Below are 19416 nucleotides of genomic sequence, written 5' to 3'. Positions count from 1 at the left end.
GACGAGTAACGCCACGCACGAGCAAGAACGCTGCCAATGGCGCCGGACATTTAGATATGTTACATCATCGGCTCTGCAAAGAGTCAATGCAGAAGTCTGAACCAGGATTTAGATTTCACCCTGAGGTTTGGGTGGACACATTAGAGTCCTTCACATGTGTGACAAAACACACGGAGAGGTGACAAAGCCTTTAAACACACACACATATACACACACAGAGTCTGAGGTGAGAGGACACAGCAGTGTGTGTGTGTGTCAGTGTCACTGTGGGTGTACTTGTGTGTTTTCTCTTATAAATGTGTGTGTCAGAGCTCACACACTATGGAAGTGTGTATCACCTGTATGTGTGTGTGTGTGTGTGTGTGTGTGAGTGAGTGTGTGTGGCTGAGGTCCAAGGCCTCTCTAACGAGCCAACATGGACTTGGTCCTGGCCCCCCTCCCCCCTCCGTCCTCCCCCCTGACCTCTTCTGAGGTCACTGGCTCCCACCACTGCGACCCGACCAATTGCAGCCAGGCGTTGTGACGGACAGCCGCCGACTCCAAGGACACCGAGGGCGGAGGGATTAGACGGTGAGGACGAGCGCCGCGTTAATAAAGGATTGTGATGCTGGCGGTTGTGAGCGCCTGATTGGATCTGGAGGGGTTTTTATTTTAATGTGGCATTGGATGAAAAATAAATTAAGGAATCACGGCTGCTGTTTTAAAATCAGAAAAAAAAAACCAACGTATTTTTCCGAGGGCATGAATTTATTGACATCCACTGAATCACATTTTTGGGTCAGTGTTTCCCAGCTGTACGTTTTCATGGATGAGAATAAAAGAAAAGGAGCGTTACCGGACCTCTTTAGGTCTTAAAGAGCTGCAGACGCTGCGAACCGAAGCCTGTGATCAGCCGCCAGTTCGCACTCGTACTGCAGCATGTAAATGTTATTTTGCTGTTGCTGGTGTTGATTAAACGATTCACACGGCGGCATCTCGTGCCGGAAGCGAGAGGTGAGAAAGAAGTGAGACGCCAAAAAAACAGAAGAAGCAGGAAAGAAACAAAAGAAATCCGACTGATGCCAGCAACAGCTGCACAGAGAGCACAGCTGGATTGCATCAACATGTGCGAGAGGTTCATACATGCAAACATTTTATGTGATCTTAACCTCCCTGCAGGCTAATTTGCATAAAAATCGTCTCACAAAAAGTTTCACGTTATTCTTTTTAAAGCTTCTTTTTCTGCTGAACGTTCAGCTATCAGTTCTTAAACGTCGGTGTCCTTAAACGTTGTTTTCATTTGCCACTTTCACAATTTATTTTATGAATAAAAATGTAAGATATTCTTTACTTAAGCAGAACCTCTAAAAACAGCAGAGAACTGACCATCTCATTAAAATAAACAGCTCAGTGTTTTCAGTCTTTCTGCCATAAATTCTTTTTAATATGTGGTGAATGTTGTATTTTAAGGGACCTAACAGACATCTAAACAAGCCAAATTCCACCAAAAACTTTTTTTCCCCAATCTGAAAACATAACAAGCTCCAAGTCTAGAAATACATACATCTATTTCTGGTTTTGAGGGACACAAACCCCAGTTTCCAGAGTGAAAGTCACATCTTTGATCCTTCATCCACAGCAACATTTACGTCTTTAAGACTTTTTTTGCTCAAAAATTCTTCCACTGCAGGACAAGTTGTGCTTTAGAGATGCAAAACATCTCTAAACATCACTGAGGACTAATCCATCAGTGTTAGGTCTAACCCATTTTAGAAAAACGTGTCCCGTAGAAGTTTTTTTTCTCCCTTTACAAAAACAGAAATATTGGTATTTTAACACCATAATGCCACCCAAGCCTCATTCGTACATTACCACATGATTTCCACACGAAAGGACCGAGACAAGTGGGCCGAGTTTAATATCCTGTATACACAAACAATTACAACAACAACTCAAACTTTTGCTGAAGGTGGAGAGATGCAGATTTCTGGGAAAAAAACGGGACTGAAGTTAGATTGAATCTCTAAAAATCAGCCTAACTGATGGCTGCTATTGATGAATGAGAAGTAAGACATTCACAGTGAGAAGCAAATAAACCAAAAGTGTATTTAATCCTGTTTGCTGGATAGAAGTAACCCTGACCTGCAGTTTGCACTGCGCTGCGTTCACTTGCAACTAGAGATAATCAAACAACTGATTCCCTCCATTTATACTTGGCGACAGCCAGTTTTACGCTGACCGTGCAATTAGACGTTAAAGAAACGATTCGCGATCGCAAGCAGGAGGCTACACCAACGTCCAATCATAAACGCCAGACTCCTCACTGTGCGATCACTCCTGATGTTCATGAGCATCACAAACTGAGCCAGAAACTTGAACCAGACACAGCAGCAGAAAGAAAATCAGAACAGTTCCTACCTGTCGATGATGACGGGGTCAGAGGGCGTCTCATTGCGATTTCCGCAGCTCTTCTTGTCACAACACCGGCTGTGAAAGGAAAAGACACACTGAGTTAACACAACTTGAAAAAGCAACAGATTTAAACGTTACCCAAAACAGGTGCAGGTCAATGAGCCTCTCTAAACTTTAAAAATTAGTAAAACCATCAGTGATCTTCACATTCACAGCTCGCTGAGCTCAGCGGACTGTTCCAACAAGTCACCAGTAGTGTTAAAAAAAATGCAAATTCAGTTTCAGGTTTTTCACAAATTGCTGAACATGAGTCATAAAAGAGAGAACAGGGAAATAAAATAATTCAAACCATATTCAAGAATGACGCTTAATTGCAGGGGATGTTAAGAAAATAAGTTGTCTTTAAATTAACTAAAGTGACTTCTAACTTTATCTGTAGTTTCAACCAAATTTGTGAATAAATATAGATTTTTTTTAAAAATATATATATTATTAGTTAATAATCTGCTTCTAAAATAAATCCACCCAGCTATCCGGAAAAACTTTTATTTTGAAAAGCAGGTTGGTGTCAGATACACACACACACAGACAGACACACAGCTGAGTCCAGCTGGGTGGGGTCCAAGCCAAGGTCACTAACAGTTGGATGATACCCAGCAATGGAAGCACCCCCACCCTCCCCGGTGCCATCGCCCTAACAACCAGCCAGCCAACCGAAGGGCGCCTCGCCAAACAGCCGTCCAGGTAGCCAGAGGGCGAAGCGGCTGGTGTTTCATCCAAGCGGCCGCAGACTCCAAAATTAAACGAGCCAGTAGCCCGTCCAGAGTCTGTGCTGGCATCCGGAGGGAGCGCTGGATTTCTACTTCAGCTCTGCAGGGTGGGGGACGGGTGGAGCCAAATGAGGCTTTTGGTGTGGTGGGTCAGTGTGGCATGTAGAACAGCAGTCGGCTGAGCCCGGCACATTAATATCCATCAGATGGATGGACGGATGAGACGCCACTGCAGACGTTTACACACTGAAACTGCAGGAAACTGTCTGAATGACGAAGTGTCCAAATGTCCTGACGGCTGGAGGCCATCAGTGAATGCATCGTGAGGTGTGCAGTCAGGTAGGGGATGTAACAAAGTACATCAGTACTGACTGATCTGAATATTGATATCCAATCAAATTTATTTATAATGTGATGCAGATGTTATGGGACGGACGAGATCAAAGAATCAGGAAAAAAAACACCGTCAGGTTTAAATATTAAAATAATTCTATAAGAAAAAAGACAAAACAGGGTAAAAATACAATACAGTGACTACGCTTTGGGAAGATTGTGGTTAAATCTGTTCACCCTCACGTGTCACTCCGTCTATATGGCCACAGGGACGACGGCCAGGTTTGCACATGTGCAAAGTCCTCATAAGGAGGCTGGAGGGATGGTTGTGGTACACTTCCTGTTTGGACCCTTAGCATTCTGCAGTTCTTTCACTTCCACTCGTTGGTTACGGCATTAAAAACTAGTCGGTTAACAAGAACTCGCTGAGAAACGAGCACCGATTCAGGCCCTAATTCAAAGGACGCCCTGACGTAAGTTAACCAAACCAAAGCCACGCCCCTGGGACGAGAACAGGCTGAATGACATCTTTACGTGGTGAAAGGTTGTAATTGGATATCCCGGCATCCTGACGCGTCACACCGTGTTCGTAACCATGGCACCAGGGCCGCGCTATGTGACGGCCTGGGGATGAGGACAGGGTGGTGTCCCCATCCTGTCTCTTTAATATTTAAACATTTCACAAAAGCCAAGAGTGTAGCTCTCAAAGCACTGTGTGTTGCCCTTCTGGAGGCTTTCAGAACTTGGCCAATCAGAGCAAGGTGAGTTTTTTTTTTAGAGAGTCTTAAAGTCTTAAAGCGAGAGGCAAAGCTGCCCTATTAGGGTTAGGAGCGAGAAATGAGAAGAGGGACGCTTCAGTGACCTCTCACGCAGCCTTCAACGGGGTGAAGCTGCGAGGGCTGGAAGCTGATCAGCTGCAAATACAAACTGCAGGAGAGGTGCTGCAGAGCTGATTGGGTTTACAGCACTTTAATGTACATTTATAGTATTATTTTTTTTCAGAGGGATGTGTTGTTGTTTTCATTTGTAGTTGGTATTAATTACTACAAAAGGTGGACAAAGTCGATTTAGGGCTCAGAGTTCAAACTAAACCAGCAAAATAAGTTTTTAATAAACAGTCAGTAAATCAACAGAAATAATGAATAACATTTGTGGCGTTCACTCATGTGCCTTTTTTTTTTGAGGATATTGACTGTGAATATTTTTATTTTTCATGAAAACATGCAGAGGATGTTAACGTGTTTTTACTGCCCTGAGCAGTGCCTGCAGGCGTTCCTCTCAGGCTGCATGTTCAACCTCTACCAATCAGAGGGGAGGCCGAGCAAGGCCAGTTTATTTGTAGAGCACCTTTCAACAACAAGGCGACACAAAGTGTTTTACATGCAACAACGACTACACAGTATGAATAAATACTTTCATATTTAATTAATTAAAAGAGCCGAGAGGCAGATGGAACCGCGGCACACGTTTAAAAATCAAAGTGAAGTATTTCTGAGATCTGAAGACAACAACAAATGTGGAGTCCGATCTTTGAATTTCACAACAGGGATGAATTTACGTGTTCTTGCTAACACATTGCATGTTGATAAACATGTAAAAACTTTTTGCTTCCACTTGGGTTTGTTGGCCCATCCTCCTCATACTGTCTTGGAAAGAGTCAGTCATGCTTTTGATTTGGGAAGACAAAACCCCACTGCTCGACGTTTAGCTCAGATGAGATGATGCATCTGAGATGAGAACGTGTTACTCCGGTTTTAGCTTCACCTTGTTGACTTATTGATTATTTTTAAGAGAGTAAATCGGGTTACCATTTAGCTGACCGATCTTTTGCGCCAAGTCTCTGGAATACTGGAATTATATATTAGAACCACCCCAAATGTTTCTGCATGTAAATGTTTATTGAAGACTCATTTCTGCTGTCTTTAATTCAAGCCAAACTTTAGCATCTTGTAATTGTTTCATTTTTCATTTTTTTTCTCTTTTTTCCTGCCTGTGAAGCAATTTGGCTTTGGTTCTTTTAAATGTACAATAGAAATAAACGTGACCTTGACCATTTTATGTAAAAATAAACACAAATCATCTGCTAGAACAGCAAACCCCAACCCCCAGGCCATGGACCAGTACTGGTCCATGAGTCGTTTGGCTGCGACAGTTGAGGCTCGGTGTGAAATTTATGATTTCAGGGTTTTTAGCGTTATTTTTTTAATCGTTTTTATCGTTAACTCGGTTTCCCTGGGTCTTTTCCCGTGTGTTATGAATAATATTCATTTTTTTGGTACTGTTACTGGTTTTATTTTGTTGTATTTATCCGCGACACCTTAAAGGCCGGTCCGCGAAAATATTGCCGAACATAAACCGGTCCGTGGCACAAAAAAGGTTGGGGACCGCTGTGCTAGAACATAATGATATGAGGAATGTGAACAATGATGTTTATCGGACAACAGACCATCAAATAGACCATTCCTGTCATTATCAGCAGGAGAAGCTATAAAAATTATGAAAATACAGTTAAACATCTAAAATAATTCTCCTCCTTCAGATCTTCGCATTTTTCAAAGCCGTCCAGTGGACCAAATTGGAGTGTTGTGCAGGCCAATTCTGGGCCCCAGGCCTTATTTTTGAGATCCCTGTTGTAATCACTCAGTTCATGTTTGCATAACTTATATTCCAGTGGACTGAAACTTTAACATAAGCTTCACATTCAGTACAAAAACATTTAAATGCTGCACTTTTTCTTACATTTAAGCTCAGCGTACTTTTAAGCTGCAGCTCGGTATCACTCCCAGTTTCTCCGCCTCAGAGGACATTTTTCAGCCAACAATGAGACAGAAACGTTCAGATATTTGTCAAAATTAATTTACAATGGCGAGCTCGAGCTTTCTGAAATGCAAATATAAAAAAATCTGATACAAGCAATCCATCTATCATTAAAATAACAACACGATCCCGACACAAGATCTAATTTTCTTCCTTCTGACAAGCTGCTCTGCACAATGACAATGCTTTTCTCTTATCGCTGCGAGGGTCATTAACATATCTTCCGGTAATTCTTAACAATTAATCATATTGCATATGACCCGTGACGTCCTGCGTTCGCCCCATGCTGTCCTGAATCAAATTGCCATTTGACAAACAAGCGTCAAATCGAGGCTGCGAATGCCAAATGAGTCGCTTTATGAATCATTTATCACACCGTTTGATCTCTAAGTACAGAAAAATCATAAACCGAGTGCCGTGTTTGTGTCTCTGTATGGACGTGTGACTGTTGCCATAGAACACGCCACAATAATTTATTCCCCCAGCTACTTGGAGCCATTAGTGAAAGTTCCAGGAGACCAATTAGCATTGGAAACCCACTGGTGCTGCTGTGGTGACAACCTCCTCCAAACTGCCAAAGAAGTGTTATAAACAAACTGGACCCCAGGAGCACTGCCGGGGCCCCTCCAGGGACCTGGGGCCCCTTTCCAAAGACGAAAACAAACCTTGGCTGAGCGTCCACAATATCGCCCTAATGACGTTTCCCCCCGGGCCGCAAACAGGCTAACACCACGGCCGGCTAATGACTGCGAGGAACAACACACACAGACCTGAGAGGGGCTGAGTGTGTGTGTGTGTGGCTAAAATAAAATAAACAGTGTGTGTGGTGTTGCTGCTGTCACTCATTTGGCGGCGAGAGCTCGTCCCTGCTGCAGAGAGAGATTGTGTGTGTGTGTGTGTGTGTACGACCACTCTCTCTCTCTCTCTCAGGCCACCAAAAACATTGGAGCCACAGGAGCCAGTTTGGCCGGCGAGCCTCAGACAGGCCACACAAGCATCATTACCGCTGGCTGCTCCTCCTCGCCACTTCAGACGTCACCACAAGTGGAATCTACTTAAGCCACAAAGAGAAGGTTTGTCCAGGCATGTCGGTGCTGCTATCTCTCTCACACACACACACACAGAAGGAAAATAAACAGCGATTCCCACTGCGTCACTAGGATCACAGCATCCAGATAACACAGAGTGGGACGGGCCAGGGATGCAGGGCTCGCTTTCAAAGGGCAAGTGTTGTAATTACCCAAAGGCTTGGAAAACCTCAGCAGCCGCCAGGCCCGCTGATTCGCTCCAGCCCGGCCTGGACGCCACCTTCCTCTGTGAGCGCGGCAGCAGGTTTTCCTCAGCATCGCCCGAAGCCTGGCAGCCAACGAGGCGAGCCGAGGCGAGGCGAGCGGCCCGGAGCTGGCAAGCCTCCGGGAGCCTGCTGGCAATGCCACAGTGCCAACCTGGCTGCCGCTGCAGCGCCTGCTTCTCAGTGCTTCTCGCTGCTTTGTGATTGCAGAGATCAGTTTAAGAAGGGCTAATGTGAATCGGTAATATGACGGCGAGGTCAGAGCTCAAACACACAATGAAGGAAACCTGACAGTGTCCCAGAGCGGCTTCCAGAAAAACAGATACCACCAAACCCAGTTCCAACTCAGTAACTGAATAAAAATCCAGAATTTAATCTGCGATAATCCAGGAACAAACAGAATCACACCAGAGATAATCCAGAAACGTGTTTCACAAACATCTTCAAACTACAAGCACATGGAAATCTGCACCACTGCAAACCCAAAAGCTCAAAACTTTTGAGAGTTTGTGATGTTTTCTCTGTAACTAGTAACTTAAACTCTTGTTCAGACTGAGGGTCCCTCATTTTAACATTTACGTGTACAAATTAGTGCATCCGCTGCACATGTGCTGTATTTTGCACTGATGCTGTAGCATCCTGGCTGGATGTTCTCCAGGTTTACAGGATGAAGGGACTAAAACATTCAGTTACTTAGGCTGGGATTTGTTTTCATGTTTGAATAACAAAGCTGTGACACCATTAGTGTAGCGCGTAACTGGACAGAGTGATGCTCTGTCACTGTCACTATCTCAGTGACAATTTCTGAGTTCGGTGGTTCTTGTATGATTAAAGTGCATGAAAAAGGTTTGTTTTCTACATGACTGTTAAATGTATATAAAATATAAATCTGTTAGTAACCAACAACTCAAGCAGTGAGAGCATAATGTTTCTTTTTCAGAGTTTTAGGCAGGTTTAAAAACTAAACATAGGCTCAAATCAGATCTAATACCAGTTTCATCAACATACTGACCAACATGAGAAGGATATCAGCAAAAAGTAGGATGATGAGGCCTAGAATTCACTACCAAGAGCATTCATTTCTTTCATTTTTGCTGCATTCTTCAAGATTTATGAGGGGGGAAAAAGAATGACTACATATCAGCTTTTTAAGGTCTAAAACAATAGCTCAGTTTAATGTAAATACTGACTATTTCACGTCTTTTCAGGTTTTCCTAGAAAACCTAACTACTTTAAGACCCGAAGAAACCCAGAGAAGGTCTCTGTTAGAAAAAAACATTAGAGGGTAACATCCTGCAGCAGGTGCTACACCCAAAGGTGCAGCATCCAGGTAGACAAACCAATGGGGACGCCCATAAAGACGACCTCACCTGGGGCCATGGAGGCAGAGAAACACGGAGCGTGTGTTAGAAACAGCAAGGCAGTCTCTGATGCCTCACTCATTAGTGAATGGAAACACAACATCCATCAGGGGGAAAGCTGGTTAATAATCGCACTCAATCACATAATGACTGAAGCTCAGAGACGCCGACAGCCAGCCGTCGTTATGGAAATGAAGCTCGTATCGACGGAATCTCGCAGGGGGAAGTGAGCTCGATAAAAAGTGAGAGCAGAAGGGAAGTTCACAGATACTCAAGTCTGGCTGAAAAAGCGGGAGAGATAAACGCCAGAGCAGGAGGCGGATGCAAGGTCGAAAATGTCAGACCTGTTCTTGTTTTAACCGCTTCAAGTTCAACTGAATGGTACAAACTGAGTTTTCTGCTCACTGTGTAAACCAATCCAACAAACATTTAAACCTGTTTATTCCATTTTTAACTTTTTTAGTAACATCTTAACAGTTTGAAAACCACCACTAAACATTTAAACAAGTTCCATTCTGAGCTGTTGCTGTTTTTGCCCAGATTACTCTCAAGATGACCCAGTTTACTCTAAAGATGACCCAGATTACTATACACACTGCACACTAAAGCAGGTTAACACTGTCAATTTTATTTTCAGATTTGCACCAACTCACCACACATGTGTACACTTTACATTAAGGTTTACACCATTTTACCTATTTATTAAACATCTTAACAGTGTGCACCCAATTTAACCCACTTTACCACATATTTAAACTGATTTTAAAGTTATCAGTTTCCCAAACCACTTCTAGATAAACTTTTTCACATTTGGCTCTTTTTATTTTATAGATAACTCAGTTTAATGTCCACCAACAAAACTGCACACCTAGGACAGGTAGCTAGGCCCGTCTTTTCCAGATTTACACCAACTATTTTACTCCAAATATGCACCAATTTATTCAAATGTTATGATGGCTAAAATGTTATGCAAACATGAACTGAGTGATTACTTAATTTAAAAATTTTGAAAAAAAACTGTTCAGGTTCATACAAAGTTATTACTATGTAAACCAGTTCACTGCCCATGTAAACTGACTCGCTGTACATTTGGTCCAGTTTACTGAGCAGATTACAACGTTACTGGACTATTACTGTATACTGCAGCACACTCATAATCTCATTCACCAAGGTCTGTAGCCTGATTGGTGACACCCTGGCAACCAAGTGATAGGAAAAATGTGCATTCCTGGCTGGTAAGTGGTGACTGTAGGTTGCTGGCAGTCAGTCGCTAAGAGGGTCCTGCACCAAAAACCTCGCTTTGGTTGCCAGCAGAAAGCTGCAGTCATCCATAGTTTGCATGGAAGACACAAACACAAGAAGAAGACACTTCTCTGCAGGCATTCACAAAATACTCACCAAGCTGGTGAAGCTGTGAAAAGTGGAAACAGAAAGAGTTTCCCTTCAAGGTTTTTTTCCCTAAAGATGTAACAATCATTAACCCCAAGAACCGCTCTCCAGCCATTTAGGAAAGTTTTACCTATCAGTGACTGGTCTCCAGGTCCTTGGCACTAAGGCCTAAGTCAGTTAATACAGCCAGATTTATACAAAATTATACACTGACAATCCAGTTAACTCCAAATATACTGCATGTACTAATTCATTAAAACAATGAATCCAATCTATTCCCTTTATTGTTTTAATGTAAACCAGCTTGTGGAACACATTTGGCTCAGTTTATCCCAGATGAGTCAGTTTATTGTAGTACACCTAAACCAGTTAACTCTACAAACAGACTAGTTAACATGTAAACTAATTTCTTCATTCATTCACCAATTCACTGCCCCTAAAAAGTTATAAAAGGATATTATGTCCACATTAACCAGTTTATTCACACTGGGAAACAAACAGATGAGCGATAAATAAATATAAACCATCAAAAATGATGATTTTTTTTCCCCTACATGTGGAGAAACAGACTGCTGGAGCTCCAACTGACACTTCAGATTCAGTTGTATTTATATATTTGTGTGTTTGTGTGTCCTATTTTCACCATGCTACACACACACACACTATGGTTGTTCTTCACTCCTCGGTCTGAACCAGTAAAACCATTAACTCACAGACGACAGCAGAGACACGCAGGGCAGGAAACGTGTTGATTGGTGTGATGAACAACAACCCAACAGCTGCTCTTTTTTGCTCTCACAAAAACACACACAGAGCGTTCAGGCCAACAAATGTACACACACACTTTATCAATACAACCTCGAATAACGAAAAGCTGTACAGGAGTACCTTTAAAGTTACAAAATACCCCAAAAAGGGAAGAAATGAAAATATATTCAGGCACAAAGCTGCCACTAGAATGAAAGCAGAAACTAGAAAACACAACGGAAACCAAATCCATACACAATATTTAAGATTTACAATTCAGGTACAGATTAAAATATGAAGATAATTAAGAATTCAAATAAAAATGTAAAAGTGAAACTAAATTCTGATGTAAAACCATCATCAAATCTACATCTTGTAAAACATTTTTAAATGCCCTCACTGTTTAAAAGTAAAGAGAATTTCACAACGTCCAAGAAAACGACACCCAAACAAATACAAATTTTATTATAAACCTGTGTTATATACAGGGCTCACACAGGAGCTTGAAATCATTGAAAATGTTTGAATTTTAATGCTGTTTTTCGAGGTTAGACAGGTGATTGGATTTTGGGCATAGTGCATTTTTATCTAACAGAGGTTCATTTATTAGATGGAGAAACAAATTAAGTCAGAAAGTTTCTGTGCCACCTCCGCCAGTCTGTTTCAGTGGGTGACCCACGCCCCCAGGGACAGTGGGACTCAGAGGTGAGCGCACAGACATGTACAAATACATATTATCAATAACACAAGCAACTCTCCTGCAACTCAAACATTAGCCTAACAAAACTAGCCAACTTACAGCTAACCGAGTAATGGTCACACAATAAGAAAGTTGTCACCGACCAAAGACAAACATCTGATCATTAGGCCATGTTTTCATGCGCTTTGCAATCTGCAGCATTTCTCAAGTATTAAATTTGTTTTTTGTTTTTGTTTTGATGTTTTGCATGTTTAAATAAAGGCAGATAAATAATGTGTTCTAAATGTAAATAGCAATATCATTTTTAATGACAGATTCACATTGAGAGACAAATTTTCTAATATTTTTAGTAAAGAATTTATTTATAGAATTTTAAGCGAAGATGAAATTGCCAGAAAACTGCTTTGACCCTGGAAAAGGTGTCTGGACATTTTTATAGCAAAATTAGTCTTTTTCTGATTAACTTAATGAACTGACTAACGTGTTCACAAAATCTGAAGATGATATTTGTCCTAGAAGAAGCACATACTCCACTCAATCTCTGGGCTTGGAGAGGCCTCCAAAAGATTAACGCTTAACATTCCCAAAGTTGAGTGTTTTCATTTTCTCTGGAGAGTTTATTCTAACATATAACAAAAAATGAATACATCATTCCATAGAAATTATGCCCAAATCTAATCGACAATAATAATGACTTCCAGCTTTTTATTTTCCTTCTTGGACTCTTTTAGAGCAGCTTTGCATGATTCACATTTCAAAAATAATCCTTATTTATATTCTACTGTACTCATTAAGCCTGCTTATTTGTGATTGGCCGGCTTCTAGAAGCCTACCAAGGGGCTGCGCCCAGCCGGTGACATCAGTACATTAGCGTGTGTGTATACCTCGTTATTTGGTTGCAGTTCGGTTATTTAGCAGTTTCTTTGTTTTTGGACACGCCTACAAAATTCTGTTATTCAGTTGTTTAAATTTGATCAGTTATTTACATTTTAAACACCTTCTTCTCTCAGAGACAAAAACTCTTCTTCACATCTAAACTTCTCCATTATCCAATCATCTCTTGGTTTAAATATCACAATCTAACAAGCACGCACTTCCTCTGCAAGCATAATTAACACTCCACACACACACACACACACTGCAGGGAGATAATTACACTGCACTGTTATTAAACCATGCTTCAGCCTGAACAAAAACACAAATTAAAAAGTCACAGGTTTGACAGAAACTGCCGCCTGCTCTCCTTCCAAAGTGCCGCTGAGCCAAGCGCTGAATCCGTGAACAGACAGCACATCTGTCAGATCTGTCTTATCTTACCTGCACATGATCTCGTGGGTGAGGAGGACGCGACACATCTCCGGGTTCTTGTCCTGTCCTTCATACAGGATGGGCTGATGGGACAGAAGCAAACAGCTGATTACGACAGAGAACTCATCTCCTTAAAACTCATCACATGAAATCGTACGGCCTACAATCTCATTTATTTTTCCTCCCACAGAGTACAAATCTGCAAATGGGTAAAGAACTGTTAAGTGAACTGGGCACCCAACCCTGGAGCCTACTGTGGGAGAGTTCAAGTACCTCAGAGTCTTATTCACGAGCGAGGCAAGGCGGGAGATTGTCACAGCATCTGCAGTGATGGGATTGAATTACTGGGCCTTTGTGGTAAATGATAAATAAACTAGTTCTAATAAAGCGCTTCTCGACTCTATTTGAGAACTCAAAGTACTATAAACAACACGTCGCATTCACACAAGCACTTTCTACTTAAAATTCACATACAGTCACACTCCAATGGACGCATCAGAGAGCAACGTCGGGTAGTATCTTGCCCAAAAGGTATTTGGCATGCAGACTGGAGCAGCCAGGGATTGAATCCCCAGCTCTGCCTCCTGAGATCTGTGGTGAAGAGAGAGCTGGTCGAACTACCAGTCGAACTACCTCTAAGGCTAGAAGCAGTGGGCAGGAACCTAAAAGTTAAACTGCAGATATCAGCGGCTGAAATGAGCTTCCTCCGAAGCCTCAGACACCGAGTGAGGAGCTCAGTCATTTGTCAGGGATTCCAAAAAGGAGGCAATTGAGGTGCTTCAGTATCTACCCAAGACTCCTCTTTGAGACCTCGTCAGTGAGGTGTTTCAGGCATGTCCTACAGGGAGAAGACCTCAGGACATGAAGGAGAGATCACATCTCTCGGCTGATCCGGGAATGCCTCCATGTTTCTCCAGAAGAGCTGGAGAAGGCGGCCGGGCATCTCTGCTGCCCCCGTGAGCCAAACCGATACAGGTGGCAGCAAATGCAAAAGCAAAAAAAAAAAAACCCCAACCATTTAAACTAGTTTAGTCTGTATACTAGCATTCATCGCTTTCCTGCCGTACATCCGGTTCAGCTTCAATCTGATCAGCTGATATTTAGATGTGTGCAGGTGTTCCTTTTATTTTGTCATCCCCCTCTGCCTATCCACAGTCTGCACCAGTAATAAAGTCAAACATGGCCTCCAACCATTCACACCTCCCACCACCTCCCCTTTTGGTGGTCTCAGCCTCCTCTGGCCTTCCCAGAATTCCCTGCCAGATGGCGGGTGGCGCCCCCCCTCCTCATCCTCCACTCTCCCTCCTCCTCGCCCCCGCAGAGCTGTCGTGTCAGAGTCTGGATGACGGATGACCGCTGTGAGTAGGGCTAGGTGTGCGATTGTACTCGTATATGGGTGTTTGTGGGGACCCACGTTCTTATGGGGACATTTTGGAAGGAGAGGGCATCAGTGCGGGTTTGAGGGCTCGGGTTTGACTCTGCCTGATTTTCACTGTGATGGGACTCCTTTATTTCAGAGAGGGCCCTCACAGAGACAGAAGCAGAAATGTGTGTGGTTTTTGTAATACCCTGGTTGTTGTAAATGAACTCCACTAAAAGCACACGGGTGTGTGTCCTCACCCCTCCTCCTCCTCTTTTCTTTTTTCCTGTGATGACCTACTGCTACCTCATCCACCTTTATAGTCAAAACAGACCTCCACCCTGCACACACACACACTCACACACACCCTGGGGGACCATACTTTTAGGATAACGACCACTTCTGCATTATTGATCTCGATCCTGGCTCTGTTCCTCTGGATTAAAACGCTCCAGTTTGACTAGGAGGGATGTGGATTGCATCAGGGACACACACACACACACAGAACTGGTGGTCGATATTTATACATCATCATTCCTGATGCATGAGTCCTGTGAGTGCGTGACTGCATGTCCACTTTCATGCTTATTTGCAGGTTAATATCCCCTTTCTGCGGGGACACACCTCAGACATTTTCAGACGTTCACATGTTTAAAAAGTGAGGACGAGGCCGTTTTGGAAAAAATAATGTAGTTTATTAGAAAGTGAATATTTGGAAAAGGTGAGATGTTTTGGGCAGGACTGAGTATCTTTATTAAAATTTTGTTCTGAGTAAATATTTCACAAAAAAACTTTAATCTGAAAAACAGTCGTTTTTGTTCTCAAAGTTCAGCAGCCTTCAGAGTGAGTGTGTGTGTGTGTGTTTGCAGTGACACTAAAAACGCTGTTTACATGTCGCTTTAAAGTGTTTCTCATTCTCTGCATAGTTTTTGTCATTCAAGCACTGATGCATGTTTTATAAAGGGAGCATGTCGGAAATTTGTTTGTCAGTGAAAGTTTTAAAACGTGGGGTTTCCAAAGATATAAAAAGCTTAAGGAGAAAATCATGAACCTGGGGTGTGAACGATTTGGAGCACATTAAGACTTGTTTTAGAAGAGGAGGCTGATTTTTACAAAAGGTTAAAAATAGGAAGACGAGGCCTACATTGAGGAAGTCTTCACAACAGTTTGCTTAAGGCGACGTGAGAAACGTGGGCTGAACATTTCTTCACCCTCTCGAGGCAGGCGTTGCCGATTTGCAACAGTTAAAAACTAACAACCTGATTACCCCACATACATATTTTATGAGGTTTTTTTACTCAGGAGTACCACTGAAGGACTTGGTTGTGCATTAGCAACAAAAAGTTTAATTTGAGCCTGAGAGGGTTAAATATGAGTTATTTGAGCTCAGAAATATTTTCCAAAAGGAGCACAAACACCTCCCGCGGGGGTCTCCCGGTGTGTGAGCCTCTCAGCCTTGTTGCATGATGTGACTCGCTGTGCAGAAGTTACTGCGCCAGCTGCATCGCTGCACGGTCCAATCTGCATTAATGCAGCTCCTCCTCGCTCTGACAAACCCGTGGACGCAGGGCTCCTAACAGCTCCTCGACGGGGATTTATCGATCCATGGGGACTCCAGCCGACCTGTCTGTCAGGCCTGCCTCTCCACCAATGGGGTGTCGTGTACTGGGAGGTGAAGGTGTGTGCGTGTCATGGAGGAGGAGGTGTCAGGATTATTGTCTCCAGTGTGCCGCCGCTGCGCCACATTAGGGCCTATTGATCGGTTTGGCTGACGCTTTGTCGGGGAGCCGCTTGGTACATCGATCGGTGACATGCCGACAGGGCCGCGGCAGCCGGGAGGGTTGTGATATGACGGGGGATAAATAAGCTGAAGCTGGGAGGAGAAGCGAGCACATTTGGATGTCTTTTAATATTTACAATGACAAACATCTGAGGTAGAGCGCTCGACGAGAGGAACAGGACGATCTGGAGGAACGAGGAGGGAGGTCAGCCGGCAGCGCTGACAGGAATGTGGAAACATTTGGAGGTTTTTGTTGGCAGCGAGGTTGTTCACAGGTTCAAATCCCACACGGGGGTTTCTGAGTGAGTGAAAACCGGAAAGATGGGAGGACGTGGAGTCAGCTGAAGCCCGAGCTACATCGAGTGGAAAGGAAAACACATCAGTGCTGCTCGAGTTTAAGAAAGTAAGGAGGAGGCGGAGGAGGACAGGAAAGTTTAGTTTTAACTTTAGGGGAACGCTTTAAGATTACAGTAGGTTTGAACTATGTGCCTGAAACCAGCAGAGAAGTCTTGTTTGTTTCGCGTTCGGGGACACTATCAGGCAGACACAACACATGAATAATCCTTAGTACAAATCTATAGGAGATGCCTGCATAGCCAAAGATGGCGTCCCGCCCCCGTCCACAAAAGAACCAAAGAGCAACCTGACCCGGAAACATAAGAGCCAATCATGTTGTTGTGCTGACTGCTCCGATGGTTCTGGATGATTCCCATTAACAGTAACTCAGCGACATATCAGAACAATCGTGTTCCACACTGAGAGAACAGATTTGATTTGATCTTGACAGTCGGCATTCGACTGATCCATGGAACATTCAACAATCCAACGGATTCGTCTGACCTACTCCAGTATTCTTAATCTGACAACTCAACTTTGTTCTTTGCCCACTAATTCTTTTTTCATTTGATGTATGTTTTCACCACCTCTGACAATATTATCTGATTTATTTAGTTTGTCTATTTTTGACCAAGATTAGTCGTAAAGTTTGGGAAGGACTTGCAAGAAAATGGCAAAGTTTAAGGTATTCAGTATTGAGTCAATCCAGGAATCCCTCAAAGGGTTTTACTTCTATAAGATCTGCATCATAGCTTCAAAAATACAACTCAAACTGTATTTGGGATGAATTTCACCACCAGTACAAAAATCTACAGATATTAATAACCTTGTGTTGTCCTCGGGATTCCCATATACTTGTCTGCCATTCACCTAGGGACCATTTTTGAACCGAGGACAACACAAGGGTTACCAATCTTCTATAGGTAATATTTAGAAACAGCCAGAAGACAGGCTCTGATTGGTTAAGATGGTTTCCCGAAAAATATCACTCTAAAAAATTGTATTTTGAGTTGTGTTCACGAGACATTTCTTCTGCTCACCGTAAACTACCAGGAAATAGAGCGACTCCAAAACTCCAATGCAACTGTTTGCTTGATGTTTGTAAGACTATTCAAGCCCACTAAAATATTTCCCAGTTGTGATTTATTCCAGTCAAACTAATCTGGGCTTTGGGGCTCGATCCAGGCAGTTTCGAGGCTGCACGTCGTTGTGCAGAAACACGCTGTGTGACATGTGAAGGTGTGTAAAACAAACTCACTCTGATGTAAACACTATGAGTGAATCAGAGCTCAGGTGTGCGTGCGCTACCTCACCTGTTTGGTCATGGAGTCTATGAGCCGGACGTAGAGATCCTGTTCTGTCCTGATGCCTGAAAAACACAAAGAGAGAAGCATGAGCACACACACACAGTTCAGATATAAATTACTGTCATCAACATGCCCGCGTTAGCCTCTTATGCTAATCCGCCCCCCAATAAAGGATCTGATTCCTGATAATGTGCAGTAAATTAATTCTGTTCCGATTCATGTCCTGGTTGTGTATTTGTGTTTTCTAGCGCTCTTGTCGTCTCGCCCCAGCGTCGCTCACACCCCTCAGCAAAAACAAACAGCGGCGCTGCTCCAGAGCTGTTTATTATTTATGGGCCAGGCCGCCTTCTCCGGCCCCCCCGCCGCCTTTTTCCTCAAGGATAACAAGGAATCCTCATTCTCCGACAAATTAAATATCAATCAGAGCTGCTTGTCTTTTATTAGCCATGCATCCGGGCGTAAATGTGACACAAACACGACATGGGGTGGAGGAAGTAAATTGCAGGGAACACCTGTTAGCGGCGGAGCAGCTCTAATTGTATTGTGCGTTTGAGCTTTTTTTCCCTCTACTTCTTGCTTTGCGGGCCGTTTGCTCGCAGCTTCCTCTGCTTTCTAATTGACATGATTCACTCCTCGCTCTGCGGCTGAGCGCTGAGCAGTCTGCAGCCTAAATGGCGGCTATCCGTCCCGCTTGCAGATGAGGTCAATTACCTCTGTAAGATGCTAATCCGACGACGCCGACTCATATTAGAGTGATTTATCCCCCTTTGGAAGAAAACGCTCTTTTATGTCCCACTTTATCTGGCGTTTCTGCGGGGGTCTGAGAGCATTACGGCCGCCCTCCTCCTGCAGCTCTGGACTCGTGCCAGCACAAAGGCGAGCTGTGTGTTTTGAATCAGCAAAAGATCCCTCCACTTCCCCCACACCACACCACACCACACCACCACCACCAACCGATGGACAAAACAGAGCTCAGATATTCCAGATGTCCGCCGCTCCGCGTGCTGATAATGAAAAACTTTTTCCAGCCTCGCAGTCTTAAAAGTGCACAGCTGAGTTAAACTCTAACTCCGGTGAGGTGACCTTTAATATAAATTCCATCTCCGCTAATTCTAAACTCTAAATCATCCAGGAAAAGTTCAACCGCAAACCAACACAGACAGTTTCACCTGTGGGAAAGAGCGATCATTAACTCGACTTCATCAATCAATACTGCAAATCTAAAATGCAGCCTGAACAAAGACTCGGCTGACCTGCAGCAGCAGCAGCATTTAAAAACGGCTCACTTCGGCTTTAATTTCATGCTGTCAGTCATTCTTTAAGAGCACAGCACATGCAAATGCGTCTCCAGTGTAAGGAACATATTATTGATGGGTTTTTGGACTTGGACCTAAACAACCTGCAGCATGCTGGCAGAGCGGGCTGATTCACATCTGCCTTCAATACTCATCACGAACATTGAGAATTAGCAGAAATATTGGCATTATTTCCATTATGCTTTGACCTCAGATTGCATCATCAGTGCT

The 19416-nt window shown here is 43.3% G+C and overlaps 1 protein-coding gene across 4 annotated transcripts in view; it reads right to left on the bottom strand.

Moving 5' to 3' along the window:
• The window catches only part of LOC146523885 (transcription factor COE3), a 141153-nt gene that overhangs the window by 98774 nt on the left and 22963 nt on the right, over positions 1-19416 (bottom strand). For all 4 annotated transcript variants that reach the window (XM_085170436.1, XM_085170427.1, XM_085170431.1 and 1 more), the window contains exons 4-6: positions 17897-17952; positions 13117-13190; positions 2398-2466 (exon numbers count right to left, since the gene is read on the bottom strand). In XM_085170436.1, the coding sequence (XP_085026562.1) occupies positions 2398-2466; positions 13117-13190; positions 17897-17952 (199 nt within the window). The remainder of the gene's footprint in view (positions 1-2397; positions 2467-13116; positions 13191-17896; positions 17953-19416) is intronic.

Source organism: Neolamprologus multifasciatus, chromosome 2, assembly GCF_963576455.1.
Source record: "Neolamprologus multifasciatus chromosome 2, fNeoMul1.2, whole genome shotgun sequence".
NCBI lineage: Eukaryota > Metazoa > Chordata > Actinopteri > Cichliformes > Cichlidae > Neolamprologus > Neolamprologus multifasciatus.
The sequence above is the reverse complement of the archived record's forward strand: the minus strand, read 5'-3'. Positions and strand labels throughout refer to the sequence as shown.